We start from the raw sequence: 18914 nt of genomic DNA, 5'->3' as shown, positions 1-18914 counted from the left end.
ATGCTGGGGCAAGTCGAGGAGAGACGAAGAGAGGGGAGAGAGGGACAGGAGTCTGAGGTTTGCGATATGTGCGAAGCGAGAGAAGGATAGATATTTGTTAGGAAGAATGCGAGAGCCTGGTGAGAGCAGGAGTGGGAGACTCCGTTGGTGAAGAGAAGGGGACTTTTGAGCTGGAGAGAGACTGGACCGTATTATCCCGGGGCTGAGCAGGGCAAGGAAGGAAGGTTGCCGGAGCGAACACCACCAGGCAGCCGCGTCGCATACCTACACGACGCGTAATGAGAACATACCAGCGTCGCTCGGCCTACTATCTGCTATCAAACGGATACCTCCGTCCAACCACGAATCCTCCGTGTCTCGAGCCACAACTACTCGCTACTTTGCCAAACATTTCCCCTCTACTCATCCCTTCCCCCCACCTTCTTACTATTCCTTCCTCGATCCAAACAGAAAAAGTTGTCGAAATATTCCGCTCGGAGCTAAACGTACCTTTCGATATTTCGCATTCCCTTACCTACCGTAAGATTATAAAATTTTCATATCTGATTACATTTACGATCCGATTGTAGCTTGCTAAATTTCCTCTTTATATATATATATGTCGTTATTAAAAGTTTCAAGTATCTTCCTGCTTTTCTCTCCAGCACGGGTTCTCACATGTCTCTCCCGCTCCAACCAATCTCACCGGACATGCAGACGGGATTTTGCATAATTAGCCAGAGTCCTCGACCGGCCTAATAACACGTGCGTGAAGAGTCCGGTCTGCGCCAAGCGGGACTTCAAGCTTGTAATTTGAAATTTTTAATCCCGAGGCGTCGGCACGCACGATGATCGACAGATATTGGCCAAACGTGCCTTCCACGTTTCTCCTTTAATAAAGTACTCCGGGTAAACGTCAAATTCCGGAGACAGCGCAGCGAAGAAACCCCCCTGAAAATAAGAGGATTCTAGCATTGTCGAAAACGAATGCTTAACCTTGAGCTACTAATCACTGATATTGACGAAAATCATTTCGAAGTTCTCACACGATCGAGGGACGTGAGATCTTTTACATTAAAATCGCTCGATTGTACCTTGTCGCTGACCTTTAATTCTATCTACGTTTGCCAACTTTTTGACACACGATACAATTCAACAATATTTTTCAGGAAAAATTATTTACATTTTTTATCATGTAATATTACATAGTTATTTAAGATCTTTTTTGGGTGGTTTATCAAGGTGAGTTTTCTTTGTGGCATAATTTTTGCTGGATAATATTATGTTATCGATAGTCCCGTCGCTTTATTTCCAATACGAAAAGCCCTGGGTACCGTTTGTAGGGTCTCCTACCTGAACGGAAAAGCAATTAAATTTATAGCAGTGGTCGTGACACAACTTATCCTTATCAGTCGAGCGCTCTAAAAGGCTCGAAATGTTTTTGTCGATATTTTTGGGGACTAATAACACCGATTAAACTGTTTAAATAAATCCTCATTCCCCACCCATTCAAAACAAATCAAACTATAATTGCCTAAAGAGTGCATTTATTCAATAAAAGAAAAAATTTATATAGAGAGATAGCTTGATATGGAGTCAAGGTAATGAGGCATATTATTTAATAACATCGATAATACCTTCATTAATTTTCATATCGCTTTATTCAAGCTTTGTCACATTTTAGCTTCCTATGAGAACTTCGCGGGTCAAGATGTTGATAAATAAAATATTTATGAGAAAAACACGAATACCTTTTTTTTTTTGGTGGTCACCAAAATCTTGAATCAAGCAGTAGATCAGCGACGACACATCAGTCAGATGTTACATAATAACTTGGTTTGTTAATAAATTCCTTTTTCTAATTTCTTATTAGATTTTATCATTTCCGGCTATTCGTATGTACTCGTAATATAATGAACGATCCGCGAAATTATTTACATATTTTAGTTCATCAAATTGAACAAAGAAAATACATCGCCAATGCTACTACCGATTCAGTAAAATTGTCTGTTGTGTATGTATGTATGTGTGTGTTGAAGCACAGCCCATTCTTAGATTTTCTCTGCGCCGATTTTGGTCCAACATTTCGGTGAGCAGAGAAAAACGAGGTCTCAGAAAAGAATTAAATAAATTACTTTGACATTTATTTAAATAAAAACGGAAAACTCTAATTGCTCAGAATCCAGTTGTATTTTTTCTGTTCAAAATTTGTATTAAAATTGAAATTATTGATTGGGTATCGGTGACTTGAAGGGTTCAAGTCCGAATCATAATTATTTTCACGTTTTATTTTTATGCCTTAAAAGATGGTTTGTGCGCAGTTATCAACAGTCGGTAAACCATTTCGTGTTACCTACACACTCCATTCTCTACTTTTTAAATTATCTGGCTGATTTCATTTTATCTTCTTTCTCTGTTCACTATTTTCTTCTTTAATTTATACTTTTTGTAAATTTTACAATTCCACCCATCTACTCACTTTGCATCATTTAACTTAGCTCCCAACATAATATTCATTACTTTAATTACACATTGCATTGCTCCATGTTAATTTTTCCAACTTTAAACATTTCACTCTTAATTTCCTCAGACGGAAGACCGTCTCCCTCGTCAATCGTTGTAAAATCTTGTACACTCCTTTCCCTTAATATTCTCTTATTGTTAAATGCGTATAAATGCGCGCGAGATGGGAAATTCTATCATTTGCCAATATTTAATATCGAATGAAAGGAAAATTTGTGAAAATCTTCCCTAAATTTGACTCGCCCCACTCACGCGCATTCACGAAGGACTATTTCTGCGTTCACATATTCGTATTTACATAAAACTTTTGTAATAGATATAATATGTGTATATATATATATGTCTTGTTCGTTTGACCTCGCGCGCACGGTCGACTTAATATTAATACAAATACCGGCGGTAAGAATAGCGTATAATAATGGCAATTCCATGCATTTCGTGGGTTCCACTCGCCATTGGGCGATATGAAACTTTTAAAACATAGACTCTCATGCGCACTGGCGAAAAATCTCAAACACACGTAAACGCAGTCGTTCACAGACGCATACTCAGCGAGAAAATACCCGTTCGCCCGAAATCCGTATTCGACGTAGCGACTCTCGCGTCATCTACCGAAGTTTACGCGTATCTAAGCGACATTTTTCCTATATCTATGTTTTTATATACAGACACGCACATACACGTATATGCATATGTAAGGGGTATCTAGGAAGAGATACGACCGAGTGTTTAACGTTGAAACCTAGCGAAACCCGATCCTCTCAGGTAAGACACCGTTGGCCTGCCTTAACCCTGGTCGAATCGCCATCGAGCCTAATTAAGCCTAGCACTAATTAATGCGTCAATTTTGCCCTCGAGCGCTTCGCCAAATAGTTCTCGAGTTCTCATACACGCCTAAACCAATGCATTTCCTGTCTCTTCTGTATTAAATCTTAATTTTTAAGCGCACAAAATATTCTTCCCCGACTCTTCAATTCAAATTAAACATTTCCTTTGAATTTCAAGTGACGCTTACAATCTTCTTCTCTTCATCACCGAAGCTGATTCGATACAATTCACTAATTTAAAGGTTTCATTCCCACAATTAGAGACGAACTAACCTTCGCGACGAATTTTCTGCCTGAATATTTTTTGATCGAACCTTTCAATGTTTAAATTTCAAAGTGATATAACGAATAATTTTTTTCATATTCCTTGAAGTCGCGGAATAGCAATTAAATTCATTCATCAACGTCTCTCGATAATTAAGTCGCAATATTGCTAGTCACCTCTCATTCTTACTTATTTAACCCTTCTCAAGTAAATCACAACTGTTTATTAGCCCATCGCTTGCCGAAAGAGCTCTCTTTAAACAAGATGAATATTGTTCTTGCTTGAGCGAGACAGGATTGTTTATTAGCTGATTTCGTTCAAAAGAATTCTAAAGGGTACCACCACCATTGCCCCTCCTCTCCGAAAGATTTATCTTTCACCGAATCCGATTTATATTGTACACGTCCGAATGAAATTCTCAGATTTTTCACCCGAGGGGCGCGACTCTTTGTTATCGATTGGATGGCGTGGTGCCAGCCGGATCTCCCGTGCATATGATGACAGCGAGGAGTTTTTTGGCGAGCGTCGAAGTAAAATCGTGACGCAATTAACCCGGATTTTAATTAGTGCGTTAATCGAGGCTTTTCCCTCCGAGTGGCACTTCGAGTTCGAAATGGAAACTCGGAGGTGGAAAAAGAAGTAGAGTGTTGGGGAGGCAGCGTGGGAGCTCGATGGTTGATCGGCGATCGATGGTGACCCGGGAGGATCCTCAGCCGGAAACAGGAAGCGGTGAGGGACTCCGCTCTGGATTCCTGCTGCCTCGTCGTCTTTGCATTGCCGTCGGCTTGTAACTCGACCGACATCAACCTATTTTAATCCACCGATCGATCGAGTACTCCAGCGCTGCCAGCCATCTGAAAAAAGTCGAAGGCAGTGTCAAACACTCCCCGATTCCAATGCCCCAAATTAATCTCTGCTATTTTCTTCAGCATTTTAACTACTCTCATGCATCTATTGCAAAAATATATCGAATCGTGTGATAAAAAAAAATAAATAAAAATGTTACCATATTTTGTCTGTTTCCCTGAATTTAAAAGCCTCCTCCCTACCATCATTTTCCTGACCAACCGACAACAATTTATTCACTCTTGACACGAAGGTATTATTCACGCTAATATATACTCCATATTCGATCTGAATTAAAAATAAAATGATGAGAAAGCACAGACAAAAATATGAAGATAACCAAATTTGTTTGCGCAGACTTGGATAAAGATCGCTATTATGATTTAAAGATTATAAAATCAATCCGATAGTACGTGCTTATATATATATATAGTGCGTAGATTCAACCGATTGAATTAGAAAGGTTTAAATTGCGAGAGAGAAAAAAATCGTACCTTTTCTTGTCCATCTCTGACTCAGTGGCAAATGTATAGCTTCTCTGTGTGGGATCGGGAGGCTGGAGCTCGAAAGCGTGTTTCCTGCCACCGGACGTAGGGGAGCTACCGTGTACCCGGAAGCCATGGAGGCATGCAATACCAAAAGCTTTCTCGGCGTTGGCGTCGTCATAGAAATAGAGCGCGGCATCCTTGAGAACGCAATACCGCCTGGACCAGCCGGTGGGCGATGAAGTTTTCCTAGAATGTTCCTGCTGTTTGCTCAGGTACCCGAAACAATCTGGTCTCTGAATCGCGGATGCCGGTATTTCCCTCATCCTCAGAGAGGCGTCCAACCAAGTGTCGACCTACAAAATTGTAGTGATCGTCAATTATACAAATTACATGCCTTCAAATATAATTGCACGAGTATAGATAAAAAATCTTATATAATTCATGAATTAAAATTGTAAAAAATAATTAATAACGGTTCTTTTAATGAGAGTAGAAAATTCATAGTTTCAGTAGTTAAATAAACTAACTTCTTAGTCAAGGTGGTTTAGTGTCCAATAAAGCATTTAATGACTTTATGTACTTTGCTTGAGTTTCTTTCCAACAAATGTTATCGCGTTCCCAACAATGCTGGTTATAAAAACTTTGTCCTCTCTTCACACCACTAAAATATGCTCCTATTTAATGCTTAAAGTCTATATTTTTGCGCAGGTCTTGATTTTGGCGAGAAGCGACGCTGGCTTTTGGCAGCCTTCCGAATGTCAGAAATGAGCCTTCCGAATGTCAGAAATGTTAAAAATTTAATTCAGTCGTCTCCTTTGCTTAGTGGTTTTTAGCCTATTATGTGAATAATGCTACTATATAATATAACTGACCTAATTTCCTACATTACTATACCGCTCTCTGATAATTATCGTGCATTATTTATTAAATTCACGAGCATACAAATATTATTATTCCGTTAAATTTGTCTTTAATTGACAATTGTATATTTTTATTGAAATAAAATAGCAAAACAAATATAAATATACATTGATAAACAAAATAAAATTTACCTGATTATTCCTTTCAACAGCTTCTCGTATAATATTCATCCATCTCATCGCAGCTTCCTCTGAATCAGCAGCGAGTCTCAGTGTTGGCGCACCTGGCTTCTTTATAGCAAAACTGTGCGGCCTTGGCTCATTTGTTAGCTCCACGTCGTAGTTCAAAAGCATTACTGCTCCTACCGGCTGGGAATCCTTAAAAAAAGATGTATAATTAATAAATATTTCCATGTTATTAATCCTCTTTTATTACAATTTTTAACTCTTTTGTCGTCATGGCAAAAATATCGAACGAGTTGTAGATAAGAAGGATTATTGAAGAATAGGATCTACAAATACTATTATTTTTCAGCTTACCGTGTCAGTCTTGTAGTAATAAAGACAATTATCGCGACGTAGAGCGAACCATCTGCGAACCCATTTCTCCGAGCTGGAAGAAATGGCAGATTTTCTCCAGAGATAACCGGAAGCGATCGGTGCCTCCTGGGGGCCGGTGTCCTTAGTTCCTGGTTTTGTCATTCGTGGTGCCAAAACATTGCAGGTTCTGGCAACTTCCAGCTCCAGAATATCGGTACCAGAATGAGCCAATCGCACCACTTCCGAGTGCGTAGCGTCCATCACGCTTCTTCCGTTCACCGACATTATTATATCACCCACCTCCAAACCGGAACTCTCCGCTGGCGTGTCCGGCTCTATCGCAGAAACCACCACTGGTTTCGATCCATGGATCCGGAAACCGAATTCACCTCCCGCCTCTCTCCTCACCACTACTGTCTTGTCGCTTTCTGCAATTTCCAATAAAATTTACATTCATTAATTTCAAGTTATTTCCACTGATTAAAAAGTTTTTTTTAATTATTCCACGAACAGCAGATATTTAATGAAATCTCGACTGTTAAAAGTCGTTGTAACTTTTATCGAGAGTTGATAAGCTACAGTGAAAATCGAATAAACTTTTATTTTTTGTTTCATTGTCGTCGCCATCCGGTTATTACATTTTCCAAGATATAAAAGTACACATTTTACTATCGAAACCTACAACGATATTAAATTTTTCTTTCAGTTTTTGCGAAATGTCGTATCCCCAAGACTCTTCGAAATTACATTTACAGTACAATAACGTTAAGAAAAAATTACTTTTACACTTTAACATGTTTTTAATTTTACGTTGACCTTTTTATACTTTAATGTCAATACACACCGCTTGATTATTTATCGCAAAGGTTTAACTATAAGAAGAAAAATTTCTAGTAAATCAATACTAGTCGCTGCCATACGAGTAAGTTCACATTTTATCCGGCATTTCCTGTAAAGTCTTACCAATTAAGAAACCGTCAGACATTTCAGTTGAGCGATTTTTCTCTGAAATATCATGAGGTTTAAGTTTAAAAATTAAATAAAGCGAAACTACTCTCAAGCTTTGTAAAAGGGTATTTAAGAAAGCTGTTGGATGCTTGTCCTGGTATATCGATAAAAACAGAATTCGAATTGGAAGCAAAGAAAACAAAATAAATGTTAAGTTGTTTTAAGAAATAGCTGGAATTTCTTTAAAGTGGAGCAGAGAGAGGCTATTGGAAGCTGCACGGTTGTAATTGATTGATTGATTGTTCGAGTTTGCGGCTTTCACTCTCTCTCTCTCTCTCTCTCTCTCTCTCTCTCTCTCTACCAAATTCACGATTAAATGACGAGGAAGCTGAAGGAGGGTAAGCATGGGGACAGAGGGACATGATACACATGTTCCTACACTACGTGTCATTAATAAAGATTTATCCTTGACCTCGAGATCCGTTCGCGTAGACACGTGGGAGCTTTTCAAACTTCTTTGACGTGGATGAATAAAAGGGACGATTCAGAAATGCGAAATGGCATCGGTGGCAAAATAAAAGCGTGAGGGTAAAGCGCGAATGCTCTTCACCGCGTTGTTGCCTGCATCTAGCTGTCGGCGAATTAAAAGGAAGGCAGTAAAACGCTGACGGCGTGTTACGAGCCCGCAATGACGTACGTCGTCCTCTTTATATTTTTGCACCCACAGGTCGCATCCCCTCAGATTTAACTCGCTCACCGTCTCTCTCATTTTCCACCCGACCACTCTCTCCTCTGCCCCCTCTTCCCTACACATCCCAGCCGATATGCATTACTCTTCTATCTCCCTCTCTTCTTCTTTCGTTTATTTTCGATATCCCCTCCACCCGCATACCACCTTTTAATTTTCCTCAATCATTATTATTCTTTCTCCTACCCCCCCCCCCTTCTCTACACTTATTCGAACCAATCTTTCCGTTTTCCCGTCTGCTCTTTCGTCAACTTGCTTCCCTCACCACTACCTATTATTTTCCGTCGAGAGCTCATTTCTCTCTACCAACTGTAATTCATTTATTTCTTGTCTTTCGTTATTCACTCATTCATCTTCTGTTCTTAACAGACTCTCTGCTCTCACCTCGTTCTCTCGTTAATTATAAAGACACAATTTCCTCGCGCCTTTTACACGTTTGCATTTCTCAAATTTCTTCCATCTCTCTTGATAACCACGAGCTAGCCTCCATCTTACATTCCTCGTTCGTTTTCCCAAAATTGCGGGTTTACGTAACTTTTAACGCGTTCCAGTCTCTGCTCGGGGTATATTTTAGTTGGCACTTTCATTCAAACACACGTCCATCCATTCATGTGCCGAGTTTTATTTTGCCTTGCTGAAACAGGCCCGATTGGTTTACGAGGCAAATTGATGCGGAAAGAGGGAAAGAGCAGCGTGTACGATACGTTTGATGCTCGTCCAGAGTGGGTCGCTGATATAAAAATCTTTTGAGCGTCGCGTGTCGCATTATAGAAAATTACTCTTGATTTCTCAATGGCACGCCACTAATCGTCTATTCCTCTTGTCTCAAACAAGATACTATTCTCAATCCGCCAAAAACATTTAATCCTGCGTTTGATATCTTTTTAATACTAAAGAAAAACACTCTTAGGAAACGTTTGGAGAGGATTCTTACGAAGTAAGGCAAACAACAATTAATAACGCAGAGGGTTTAATAGCACTGAGAGAAATTTCTAGTAGTTCTTCCGAGTTTGAGGAGACGTCAATTAGGTACGACTAATGCGCGACATTTGAAACTCAGTATTCCCGTAGCTGTCTTCAGCAGACAGCGATAAACGTGTAAATAAGTTGCAAGTGCGCGAGAGAAGCCTCGAATCCAGAAGATATATCGAGTCGATAGTCGTAATAGCATTAAACGCACTCTCCATTAGTTGCATTTCTAGACAGTCTCGCTACTCTGCCATACGCGATATGTCAAGCATACTCCACCCAGCACACTCCCCTCATCATCAATCTCTCCATTCAACTTCTTAAATATGTATATTACAAGAGTGCACTCTTATATCCAGCAAATTTCAAGCTCAAGAGTGTGCCTTTCGAGATGAAAGTATCATCTTGTACCTCCTGAAGCATTTTTAATCTTCATAAGTAGGGAATCCCGGTTAATTTCGATTTATTTGCGGAACATATCTAAGCGCGAGCGTCGATCCTTTTCCTCTTCTAATAAGTTTAGAAGAAACACAAAGGGATTCTAATTAAAAAGCTATTTATATTTCACGGATTGAATTATCTATTTGTGCGCAATTTTGATGGATAGACGAGACGATTTTTCTATTCCTTTATATATAGCTGTTATATTATTTAAATTGCTAAGAAATTCACGAGTGTATATATCATACTGTCTCAAGTCAAGCTGTAAGATTAGCGTATCGTTTCCAAGCACCCAATGTACGAATAACATCTCAGGGATTTTTACATAAATCCAGTGTATTTCTTTACACCGCATCGCATTCTTAACCGTACTCTACCATAACGAAAAGTGAGAAATATTGTGGTCTGGTAAATGTGAAATAATGATGTCAGTAGTAATAGTAAAGTGTTGTCAGCCCTGCCTTCTATTTCATTTTATTTGTTTTTTTTTTCGTTTTATTTTTTTGAATTCGTTTATATCTCTGAAATTTTTCAATATAATTGCTTTCTGTTGACAAGTGAAATTCCACTTTGACAAATAAATTCATACGGTATCGTAATACTTTTCTGACAGCTTATTTTTAATAAAATGAAAATCGTCGGCGCGAAGCGTTATTAAAGTATCACTCGAGTGGAAAGAGTTGAAATGTATTCGCCAATCGCTGGAATTCCTGTGAAACTTTATTTCCCCTTAACGCGTTTATATTTCAATTCACTGGAAATTCTGACACTGTTGTTGAAACTTATTTCACGCGAGCTGTCCCGCATAGATTTACGTTTCACGATGTCTGAACTTTTGCCTAAACTCGGTGGACGAAAAGAAGACGACTAGGCATTTACGCGACTAGCACCGATAAGAGACGAAACACTTGCCAATAATTTATTGAAATTACATTAACAGAATGAAAAATCTTGCGGAGGAAATAAATGGCGCGCCGATGGATTTGAATAATAAAACGATGTAAAAGTTGAGCCGATATGAGAAGAAATAGAATTTCAAGCTTTATCAGTTATATTTACCAGTGGCAGAAGAGCCTAATTTAGACAAAGCTTGGCCTTCCCTGCACCAGACCCTCAGCATGCTCTTCAGTAACTCCTCGAGGGCTCTTTTCAAGGACACGTCCTGCTCGAGATCCGAAGAACATTCGGATGCCGAGTCGCACACCATTTTTACGGAGTTCGATAAAGGAGATACGCGCACAAGGCTTCCCCGATGGGAACTGCTGGAGTCTCCAGGGAGTCGCTCGAGTTCTTCTCAAGTGTTCGAATGAATAGAAGAGCGGAGATAAGAGGAGGAGAAGAAGGATTGGACGCGGAGGAGCAGGAGGAGGAGGAGGAGGACAAGGACGAGGTGGAGGAGGAGAAAGAGGAGAAAATCGCGGAAAAGGGTAATTCGCGTTAGGTAGGTCTTCTTCGTCCGCGTATCAGTCTCTGGTATAGCTTTCAGGCAACGGCCTCGTGGAATGTGACTCGGCGCCCTGACCCACTGACTGCCAGCCAAAAACTCTCTTTCGAGCCACCCACCCCTCCCAGCCGCTATCCCCTCTCCGTATCCCATACCGAATCTCACCACGCCTTCCCAAACACCAAAACGTTCGCTTCTCTCTTCAACATTTTCTTTCCTCTCCCCCCCCCCCCCTCCCTCTCTCTTCTTCTTAATCTTGGAATTCTTCATAATCCTATGCACCACCTCTCTCATCTCTATCTCTCTCTCCCACTCATCTCTATTTTTCCAACAGAAATTTAACGAAATTCGGCGAGACTCTCGAGTGGAATAAAATTTCGCGCCTAGCTCCCTTCGGTTTTCTCCTGATATTTTTCTACTCCACCGTTGTTTTCGTTTGCCTTTTTCGAATTCTATCCTTTTAACCTAGTTCCTCCTGTATCCGTACCATCCAGGTTATATACATCATTATTATTATCCGGTGGTCCCATTGTTGAGCGTTCTCCCTTAAAACCCGCATATGCTCTTTCCCACAATTCTCAGAAATTCTCGTTCACTTTCACGAATGTTTGAATCTTGCTCCAGAGGGCTACGGTAAATTTTTGTTTAAAGTATAAATTCAAGAAGAATTTTGCAAGATTTTCACTGGCGAAGCAATCGTAACGCGCAGAATACTATTCTCGCTTATGGACCGAGGCGCGCACGCCTCAGCCAGTTTTCTTTCCTCTTTATTCTCGAGTGTTAGCAATTTCGAGGTTAACCTAAAAGCATCTGTGTGTCGTCGTGTATTTCTTTTCATCCTCCGGTGTATTTTGTTCTTTTTCTCGTTTCCCCGTAGTCTGCAGCCGCACGGAGAGTTTTTCTCGAAAGTTGGCGCGGATGCGCGAGTTTCGAGGCGAAATGGAATTTCAAGGGAAAAAGTTGCAGGAGTAAAGAAGCGGCACCAAATACACGATATATATATATATATATAAAGAGAGAGAGAGAGAGTGAACTATATACGGGTATGGGCGCGGGTAAGCATCTCGAAAGGATGATTCTCGCGATCGAATACAATTTGCAAAAGCAGCCAGGCAGCAGTCGTATCCGCTTCTACTTACTGCATACCATCATTCCAGTGCCACGTCATTCCATATTCTCGACGCTTGAGAAATCGCGCGCGCGTTCCTTAACCTGCCCTAAATCTCCCCCTAATCTCCTCTAATCTCTTCACGCGCCGCCTCTGCTTCCTCTCCAACGCTAATGCAACTTCGCTTTGCCATCAAATAAACAGTCGGAACCGGAAATAATCAATTTGCGAAGATATTTCATTAGCCCTGGGTAATCTTGTGCAAACGCAGCAACCAATGTGTGGAGAGGCATGCCTTCGAGTCACGTGACTCGCCTAATAGGGAAATTACTCGTTTGGCGAAAATTATTGCAATAATAATTAAAATCTTTGGAGAAGAATTCGGAGATTGAGCCACGCACGTTGAATCGATAGTTTTATTCGGAGCTTGAGAAAGATGCTGGCATAATAATAATAAGAAGCGTACGACAGTTGAACAGGGTAGTTTCTTGGTAAACAAGTGGGTGCGATGAAGGAGGAGGAGGAAGAGAGCGGCGATTAAACAGTCCTTCGCTGGATGACGCGGTGAATTTTTCCCGAGAAACAAAGAGGCTGTGTGTGATCGTGTATAAAGACTGCGGGACGCGGTTCAGCCAGATAATCGCGCAGGGATCGAATGATCGACTTTGCTGGCCTAGAAATTAATTATAAGTACGTAGGTGACGCGTTGGACACACGTTGCTAAGATGATGCGGCTCTTCCGAGAAAGGAGCCTGCGCAAGAACGCTTTGAGAAGCTTGGCTAATGAAGCTGATTGATTGAGAAACTAATGACGAGCGAGGGAACGAGTGACTAATGAAATTTGCATCTTCTCGGAACGGCATAAGTAGCGCCTTTGGGACGCGAAAGGTCGCGTCAACGTTCACGCTTGATACATTCACCATGCGTCCCATCGGCGAATCGACGACCATCTCGGAACTGCCGAGTAGATGCATTCGCGCGCAAGAGGACCCTTTCCAATCTCATTTTCGATACTTCTCAAAGCTACCTTGAAGAGCCCTTTAGAAATATTCTCCGTGTACAGCTGACGTTTCGCCAAGGTCAATATATATATATATATATATATATATATATATATAAGGGACCGGAGAAATTGCTTTATTGGTGGCGACGAGTCTTTGCGAATTTATCGAGTACAGCTTGGCAAAGGAGCTGCTCGAATAACACGGTCGATCGAGCGAACACCTGTAAAGCGAGCGAAACAGCCGCAGAGATGTTTCGAGAGATTTGCTGAAATCTACTGGTTCCTCGATCCATATAGCAAAACGGCCAGGCTCGGGATGAGCTACTGCGATCAATCTGCAGGGAAGAAGAAAGGCCTGAAAATAATTTTGGTAGCGTCGCGTAGGCGTGCGTTATGTCATACGAGAAAACTTGGTGAATTAATTCGGTACACTATAGCTTCTTATGACGAGAGAAAGATGATTAGGGCCAGACGACTCTAGCATCTTTCTCATTTCCACAAATTCCTCGCTCGGTCTTCCCTTGTATTAGATGCGCGAGACTCTCTCGTGAGCGGTCCCGTTCTGCCCGCCGGCAGACCTAATTTTAGAGCGCCAAGTATTACGCGAAGCTTATTTAAAGAATCGGGAAGAACGGTCTATAGCCCCACCACCACCGCACACCAACCATCCCGTCCAATCTCTTGGCTCTCTCTTTTTATCGCTCTCTTCTCCTTTTTCTTCCCGCTTTTTACCCGGAGACGTCATCGAATGCCTCTTCCACTAATCCATCGCTAAAAACGTCGAGAAATACGATAGCTGGGAGTCCCAAGTGGTCATAATCAACGATAACTCCGTCCGATTATACGCTCCGCGGTTCCTCATTAATTTTCTTTCTTTTTCCACGCTGTCTCTTTCGCATGAAAACATTTCCCGTCTCTTTTATAACCTTTTTCTATTTCACCCTCCCCAACACACACACACACACACACACACACAAAGTCCCCTCCCCCTTCCTCCCGCAACCTCATTAATAGCACGTTTCTTTTTGTACAATTAACCACTTATTCTTCCTACTTTTATAATACTCTTCACATAATTTCCTCTCTATCTCTGCGATAACCAAATGGCACGAGAGTTCGTTAAATCGGTATCAAAGAAAGTGATCTAATTTAGCGGTAGAGGTATATAGAGGTCCGGGTGGCCATAGGGTGGTCCGTACGTGAAACGTAAACTTTGTTTCTTCTATTTTCGACAATAACCTACATTCCGTCCCGCTAATTCTATAATTCGCTCGTTCTCTCTTATTCGGCTGCGCGATTGTGCACATTGCGTTCTTCTAACTTTAGCCCAGGGAACGTGGTATGTGGTACTACTACAGCCTCGAGAGTATTATTTAAAAATTGAATAACTCTAGCTGAAATATTCGTCGCTCTGCATAATTTATAAGAGCGATGTTCTCGTCGCAAAAGTGTTATTTCCCACGACTGTTCGACTAGGTTATATCGTCCAACTGACGCAAGAATGTCAAACATTTGTTTTTGTATCGAGGAGAATTTCTTGTGAGAGAGAAAGAGCTAGAGTATATTTGCCCGTGCGAGTGCGTGTATGCGCGAATGAAAGAACGTTCTCTCGTAGTCGTAAAAATAAGGTGACCTTCGATCAGCTATCTTGCTCAAGGTCAACCATGGATATAGATATCTAATTAGGTCTCTACTGTCGGGATGACTCTCCGATTGCCGCCTTCTTCCAATTAAACGGATATTTCTTTAATATACGCTTAATTTCTAAATGACGATTGAAAATAACTTATTATTTAACGATATATCAACTTTTTCTTGTAATATTGCTTCTATTATAAAAATCAATAAAAAATAAAAACAAGCAGCACGAACGTGCGGGTAAACTATAAATAATGCCACGGTAAACCGGCTCATTTTAAATTCAATCGATATTTAACATTGAAAGATATAATTAACGGTTAAAGATTGTTGAATTAATAAATAGTTATAACGAGGCTTGGCAAGTGAAATTTACTACTAAAATCGAAAGTAGCACCATTCCCAATTACTCTGCTCGGTCAAATTACTCGGGTCGGAGGCATTTGCTAGACAGAAATTTTCACTTTGCAGTTTTGTGCAATAAAATGTAGGTAATCCAAAGTGTGGCTGGTAGCCCGCAGGAATAGGCAGTGCAACCTGCGAGTTTAATGCATCGCGACAAAGTTCATGCATAAATTTCTATTTCAAAGCAACTAACTTATTTGCCCCTATGACGCCAGGATATTTCTATTTGTCATTTGCTATTTCAATATTTAACTTGGTAGTCACATAAACACAGTCAGAAATTAACTCGATTCCAATTAAAATTTCATTTAGGAGCACACACACGCAAACACGTAGCCATGATACGATACTTTTGCTTACTTTATTATGCGTTTAGAGATTAATTTGGGAATATAATCGATTGCAAAATTCATATAGCGAGCGATTAAAATAGAATAAGCGTTCGGTGATTCAACTTTTCGTGGAAATAAAGAGATCAAGCGGTTTATTGGTACTCGTGACGATAGAACGAAAAATTAACCCTTTGCACTCCGCTGTTTTCACACGGGGGGAACATTGTGTCCCCTGAGAGGGGACAACGGAGAGTGCAAAGGATTAAAACTTGCTTTAGAACTTTATATACCGGATATACCGCGTAAATTATTGCACTAGAGATATGAACGGAAGAATAAAAAAGGACTGACCAAAATTTTTCGCCTGTAATCGCTTGTACATTTCGCCGCTGCTCTTTCGATGAACCATCCTGTGCGTGGCAGCTTGATATTTTTTTCGAAAGTTCCTTTCGCTCTCCGTCGATTCCTGGGAGCCTCGTCGTTCTTTATAGACACTTTCTGCGATGTCCTCCTCGCTTCCCCTGCTATCCGGTCTCCTCCACACGTGACTCTCCTCCAGCTCACCGATGTAAATCCACTCTCCACTGGTGTAAGGTTCGATGTAAGCATCCTCGTCCTCCCGACCTGTCATAAAAACCAACTCGTAAAAACAGCTACCTCGATTCTCTTTAAAATCTACATACATATATTTCTTTCTCAAAAATTACCACCACTTTTGTAATAACATCTACTGTGCAAGTTATTTTTTTCATTTTTTTTTATCTTTTTTAATGCCGAATCGATAAACTTAATTACCTCCAAACCATTAAAACCTGCCAACTATCTTTCCCCTCCTGTATCTAATGATTGACAGTTTAATTTTCCTCAATGACGGATACTTTGATGTCTTCTGTTCATAAAAACTCTAGTGATGCCTACATATACATAACTGAATTTTCAACAAACTCCTTGGAATATTTTCCAAGGGATAATAGGATTGGAAAGTAGCAGACTAATAAAAGTTGATAGAAAATCACTGCAAAACAAAGTTTTTCCATATAAAGTTGATGCGGCAGACCGAAACAACAATTTCTATGGTATTTTTACACAGCAGATTATTAAGAGGTAAATGATGAAATTGAGAGAAAATAATAATGTCCCTTTACGAAATTCAGGAAAGGAAGCTTAATTGTTTTCTATTACTGTGAAACTTGAACGAATCGTAAGTACCTGAAGAAAAAAAAAATAGAGATGAATAATGTGCGAAGCGAAATGGTATATTATTTATTAAAAAAATGAGGAGAAGGATGATCGAAGGTTTGTACCTGTAAGGATTTCCATGCTAGCGTCGGTGCTTCTAACGAGGAGACGTCTCCTTCCGGTATCGTCGATGGATCCTCTGCTGGGTGGTCTGGACGCAGCTCTCTCCTCCGATTTGGCACGAACGTCCGATCGTCCATAGCTGCTCCGCCGATGTCTTCGATCGCCCCGATCCTCCGACCGGTATCTCTTCTCGAACTTTTTGTAGAGGCGGTGACCCGTGGTGGTGTGCTGCTTCGGGGTCGTCCTGTGACCTTCCGGTGAATCCGCGAAACCTGCCGGCGGTCGAACGATCTCTTCCGACACCTCGGGGTTCGAAGCATACGAGGACAGATGCGATAGAGAGAGAGAGAGAGAGAAAGAGAGAGCGAGAGCGAGAGAGAGAGAGGAGAGAATAATCGTTTCTTATTGACGCGCACGAACCCTCCAATCACAAAGCAGCAGACGCACGGAGAACGCAGAAAATTGAAATGTGAAAAGAAGAACAGATTTTGGCCAACTAAGAGAAATCCATACGTGCGTGTGTCTCCTCCCGATCATATAAATTCTATATACGGTTTCCCATTCAATCGAAAGACTCTACTTATATATATACTCCATCGCGATTTCATTCACCGATTCCTTTTATCAAACTCCAAAGCGATGTCCTTTTCACAGTGTATGATTTATATATCTCACGTAAGTTAATATATAAGAAAAATTTTCTACCAAGGTTTAATCAAAAACCATGAAAATAATAATACAATGGTACTGTTATACGCGTGTTATATTTTTTTGGTCAATTTGATAATAAAAGAAAAAGGTGGATAGTTATATTATAATGGCTAGTGTAACGGTATAATCTAAGAAGTTAATTAATTAATCGTTCGCGCCTGTTCAATCCTTTATGGTAATAAGCTTTATAGCATTGGTGGTACATGGCCGAGAGGAAAATCAGATTTAGCTTTGCTGTGTGTGTGTGTGTGTGTGTGAGCTTGGCAAGCTAAATGATGTAGGGGCTCACCTCTCTGCCACAATGATGACAATGGGGAGCGTCCAAGGCAGCGATAGCAATGGATTGGTCAGCACCTTCACTGTAGAAAACGCTGTCGCTTCCGGGACTAACGGATCTCAGGGATTCTGCCGAAACTGCTTTTAAACGGGCTTCCGGGCTTTGATCGATTGCCATGGCAGAATGCCCGTTGTGACCGGGACTCCGTTGATAACGGTTTCCAGGACTCAGTCTCGAGCACAAAATTTCCTCAGCCGCGCGTGATCTCCTGCGTGGTAGACTTCCGGTCAAGGCAGCAATTTTGTCCTGCGATAGAGGCACAACGATCAATCCAATTTTTTCGTTTATTATCGAACCTTGGTCGAATTACGAGCCATTAAAAGTTGCTTATTTTTATTCGGTAAGATGGATATCATATTAAACAGAATAGAAACACTTAAATTGTATAATACAAACGGTAACGTGCTTAAATATGATCTAAGATTGATAAGAATAATGTCTTAATTCTACCTCGCTGCTTCTTCTTCTGGCGGAAATGTGACTTCCGGTTTTTCTTCTAGGACTTTCCCTGGTCCTCCGATGTCTACCCTCGGTACCTTCCCTTACGTGGTGATGATGATGATGATGGTACATGTGATAATGATGACTACAGCTGGAATCATCGGATGTTGGTGGATGGGTAGCATCGTCCATCTGATCCAATCTCCAATCGTCCTTCTGAGGACTCCTGAGAAGTTGCTGTTGCTGCAGCTGTTGCTGCTGCTGACTTTGCTGCAGTGGTATTTGCTGTTGCTGCTGCTGCTGTTGGGTAATTTCCCGCTTCCTGTTATTCCTATGAGGACTTCTAGCGGCCGTACTCTTCCCTCTTGATCTGTAGAGAAGGAGCACAAACGATATAGAAACGTTACATTTTATCGAACGTCGTAGAGACAATGAGGATGAAAAATTATCCGATAAATTAGAACCTGTGACGGTGACTCGGCGTTGGACTGACGTCCACATTTTCTGGATACAATGATTCAACAATTCGGTCGTGTTCAGTTCCGCTGCCATCGCCCGTAAAGTCCAGAGTGAAAGCCTTTTTCCTTCTCCGACGTTCCTCCTCGGTCCAGATTCGGGGATCAGGGGGAGATTCTGCGTATCCACCCGACGACGACCGATGACCGTCCTAATATTGATCGAGAACAAAAAGAACGAGAGACGCAAAATATATTTTTAACGAATAGATATTACGTGTTAGTATATAGAGGTGTTGGGTTT

General features: G+C 40.9%; 1 protein-coding gene across 4 annotated transcripts in view; it reads right to left on the bottom strand.

Moving 5' to 3' along the window:
- Positions 1-955: 955 nt before the first annotated feature.
- LOC136776622 (uncharacterized) overlaps positions 956-18914 on the bottom strand; it is a 43787-nt gene continuing 25828 nt past the window's right edge. The window contains exons 12-20 of one of the 4 annotated variants that reach the window (XM_066732298.1): positions 18620-18822; positions 18165-18525; positions 17667-17960; positions 16669-16969; positions 15716-15988; positions 6329-6756; positions 5981-6166; positions 4935-5281; positions 956-4448 (exon numbers count right to left, since the gene is read on the bottom strand). In XM_066732298.1, the coding sequence (XP_066588395.1) occupies positions 4397-4448; positions 4935-5281; positions 5981-6166; positions 6329-6756; positions 15716-15988; positions 16669-16969; positions 17667-17960; positions 18165-18525; positions 18620-18822 (2445 nt within the window). In that variant the 3' untranslated portion in view covers positions 956-4396. Of the gene's footprint in view, positions 4449-4934; positions 5282-5980; positions 6167-6328; positions 6757-15715; positions 15989-16668; positions 16970-17666; positions 17961-18164; positions 18526-18619; positions 18823-18914 lie in introns of those variants that run through there. The other 3 variants (XM_066732302.1, XM_066732300.1, XM_066732301.1) reach the window with 3 other exon arrangements.

Source organism: Prorops nasuta, unplaced genomic scaffold (assembly GCF_024137725.1).
Source record: "Prorops nasuta isolate Cenicafe-Biocafe unplaced genomic scaffold, Cenicafe_Pnas_1.2 PNAS00010, whole genome shotgun sequence".
In the NCBI taxonomy this organism is placed as follows: Eukaryota; Metazoa; Arthropoda; class Insecta; order Hymenoptera; family Bethylidae; genus Prorops; species Prorops nasuta.
This window is presented reverse-complemented; position numbering and strand designations above follow the sequence as displayed.